General features: G+C 34.1%; 1 protein-coding gene across 1 annotated transcript in view; it reads right to left on the minus strand.

The window, feature by feature from the left end:
- Positions 1-2957: 2957 nt before the first annotated feature.
- Positions 2958-3693, minus strand: part of LOC117101100 (erlin-2-B-like) — a 30018-nt gene continuing 29282 nt past the window's right edge. Inside the window, exon 13 of the mRNA XM_033240972.1 lies at positions 2958-3501. Within this exon, the coding sequence (XP_033096863.1) occupies positions 3460-3501 (42 nt within the window). The 3' untranslated portion in view covers positions 2958-3459. The remainder of the gene's footprint in view (positions 3502-3693) is intronic.

The following is a 3693-nucleotide window of genomic DNA, read 5'->3' on the forward strand; positions in this document are numbered from 1 at the left end:
GGGCCAATCATAACACTGGTAGTAGTAACGGTTGTCAACATTAAATTCATAGCAAAGTTCATATGGTCTAGTCAGGAAGTTGTACTGTAGTGAAAAAATGCAATTACTACTGCATATACTGTATGTACAGTACTAACATTTTTTAAATTTTCAACAGGTACAATATGGTGAACACGAGTGCAAAAAAATTAGTGAACATTACAATAGCTGAACCAGTCTCAATATGTACTTTACATATTTTGTTACTGAAAAATATAGCTAAAAAGGTACAGTGCAATACCTGAGCACCATTCAAATATACAACACTGCAAATTTTTATGTTTTATGTAGAAAATGCATTTCACCCCTGTTTACTGTGTACAAATATTATATCTCTTAAAAGTACAATACATGCAGTATTATTTTTTAATAACAGTGAATGTTCGAGTATTATATCTTATAATAGGAGTGTTAATTATAATATATATATATTAGATTTAATTTTTCTATGATAATCAAGTTACTGTATTTTGAACCTGTATCTTCTACAATGTCATAGCATACCACATGTGCCATTTTCAATTGCTTAAATCACAGAAATGTCGGTCATACAGGTAAATCATCGTATCGGCCAACTCAAGACCAAACACCATAGGCCTGGTTTTACTGACAAGGGGTTAAAAAGGAACATGGCTTAGAAGAGATGAGAAAAAAAACTCTGGGTAAGTGTTGACAAATACTGATTGAAAATACCTACACGTCGGCAAGGATGGCGCCAGCGGGAGAGCTGCCCCCCCCACCCTCCGTCAGGGAGAAAAAAAATATTATATGTATTTTGTACATATTAGTAGACTCTAAAATCGATTAAATAAGCCTCTGAAACCCCAGGAGCACTTTCGAAACATTTTAAGCGATGCTCAACCAAGCCCACTTTGCTATCATCGGGGTTATCATCCCATCGTCGGGGGAATCGGCCCCCGTGTCGGAGAAATCTTGGCACCACCCCTGTTTGATCTAACACCAAACAACCATTTATTCTAGTGAAAAATTTACAAGCGTTATCAAATTACACATAAATCGTAACCTCTGATTTAAATGTGAAGAGCTTTAATTATAAATGCAACATGATTATTTGAAATTATTTCGACAAAAATAACAAGCTTTATGAATGGAATGTGTTAGACAAACAATATGATCAGTCTGTATCCTATGCACCCCCACCCCCTCAACTGGTAATTTTGAACAAACTGTACCTAACCAAGTTCACACATTCATTGTACGACCGTCCTACGACGCAGTAAGTGCCCAGCTTTCATTTAAAGCCCCATTCCCGGCAAAATTTCAAAATCTAATTTTTGTATAATGTTATAAAGATTTATAAATATAATACGGAATTGCTAGTTTAAATGAATTTAGACATTACTAAGAATGAAAAAAATGTAAAATAAGACTTTAATTTAATTAATTTAACAGTCTTATTTAATTTAATTTTAACACAAAAAATAAATGCGGATGAATTTTTCATGTTGATTTTGCGATAGGTCGTGAGAAGAAATATCGGATAGGCTATCCAATGCTGCTAGGCTAGGCCTAGCCTTACCTCGATTTAGGTTCTGTTATCACACATAAAAACGGCCGACATGATATTTTCCGTTGCTAGTATTGACACTTGAATTATTTCAAATTTGTTAAAAAACTGATTCTGACTGAGATTTTGACACTTAAACAAACATATCTCAGCCTAACCGAACGACCGCATTGTGCGAGATGCGAAGTACAAAAACTAATCTCATTAGAGAGGGCGCACTTTATTGGCTGTATAAAGTATAAATAAAAGCGAGAGTATTCCAGTGGATGCGATCTACAACCTCTGAATTTGCCTAGTAACGATGAATTCGTCGAGAAAATGGTAATATTTTATGAGAAATAGTCTGTATTTCTCTTTTTTTTTTATTCTTTTGAGTAAAACTAAAATTCATGCCAATATTTTTCCATGATTTATAAAAATTGGAGTAATGCAAATGCATATTTTCTAAAAAAAGTCAGTTTTTAGTGAAATTTTGCCGGGAATGGGGCTTTAAATATGACTACGGACTGATACCCTATTTATTTTTGGAGTACCAAGTTTGTTGCCATAAAATAGGCAACATTTAACTGTTAATTAAACAAACTGTTCTTGGCGGTGGTCATTAGAAACAGAGCCAAAGATGTACAGTTTAGCGACCAAAGAAGCCTGTTATATCTAAACGCAAATTTGCTACAAGCTACATCACAGCCAATCAACGATGGACAGACCAGGGTGTTAATACTTTTTTTTTTTTAAATGAATAATAAAAAAAAATTATAATCAACTCATAAAAAAGCTACTTTTGTAAGGTGGTAATTCTACAACTCTAAAAGCTACCATTATTTAAACCTGCATAGTATATTTTCTTCAAGCTCTTTGGGCTTGCACCAATTTATTTTTAACTAAGAGGATAAAAAATATCCTAAATATCCTACATACATATTTCAATTTATCTTTGTTTCTTCTTGTGTCTATACTTTGACAATTAATAACAAAAAAAGTAAATAAATGTATTTTCCATAAATTGCTTAACGAAAACCCTTTTTTCAAGAAACATTAACATTTAAAAAATCAATATAGTATATTCAGACACACGGTGTACAGCTGAGAAAAATTAAACCACAAAGAAATATTATTGTCTGGACTTTGTCAGTGGATAAGCTTTAAGCCCCCTGCTAAGCCATCCAGCTTCTGTTATTTTTGTCAGTGGTAAGTACCAGATTAGCTGTGCCAGCTAGTAAACACCAGCCACGCCTCACTTGGCTTGGTAATGCAAAAACTAGGCAAGAAATGGTTTTGAAACAGTTAAACAAGTTTTCATGAAACCCAATCTCATCATCATCATCCCTTTCTTTAATATAAGCCAACTTGTTCAAACCTAAACAAACAAGGATTCAGGGTCTAATATTTATTTCAATGAATTTAAAAAAAAGTAGTACTGTAATAGTAAAGACATTAATGATAGTAATAACAGTGGATATATGCATAAGGACGGTGTCCGCAAAACCTAACACTCATGGCGCGCAATGTGTGGACATATCTCATTCAGTTACTTCCAGCACCCCTTTCTTCAAGTCTTCGCTACTTGGAAAACCAGTTAAAGCTATAGCTTTAGTCTGTCCACCACATTAAATCGTGAGGTAACTTACAAATGTGCAAATTCATGCAACAAATTGGGTCTAGGTTGTGTTGGTCGATGAACAGGGAGTGCCCATTATTAATTCTTCTCATCTGCATGTATAAGATGAGAGTGCTGAAGGTTCTTGCAATAGCTTGTTTTTCTGTGGATTAGCTTTGCTGATGTAAGCTAGTCTAGCCTATCACTGTGTGTCTGAACAGTCATACACATACATTAGTACAAAAAATTATGAAATTTAAAAAGGTGTTTGTTGCTGTTGCAGTGATATTTGGTTTCATTCACCAGATTTCTTCTTAACTTCTGTTTTACTTGCAGTCTGAAAAAAATAACGAAAACATTTCAAATTGTGGCATTAAATAATATGTATTTAATTATGTACATGCTACAGAAAAAAACAAAAAAAAACCTCATGCCTCATCATTTTAGTTCACCTTTGGTGGGACAATAGGGCTGGAGCTTATCCCCAGTTTCTGTAGTGTGAAGCGGATGAGAGTTGTACTCCCCCTGG

This window comes from Anneissia japonica, unplaced genomic scaffold, assembly GCF_011630105.1.
Source record: "Anneissia japonica isolate Jap-2015-1 unplaced genomic scaffold, ASM1163010v1 scaffold4054_len1135799_cov195, whole genome shotgun sequence".
Classification (NCBI taxonomy): domain Eukaryota; kingdom Metazoa; phylum Echinodermata; class Crinoidea; order Comatulida; family Comatulidae; genus Anneissia; species Anneissia japonica.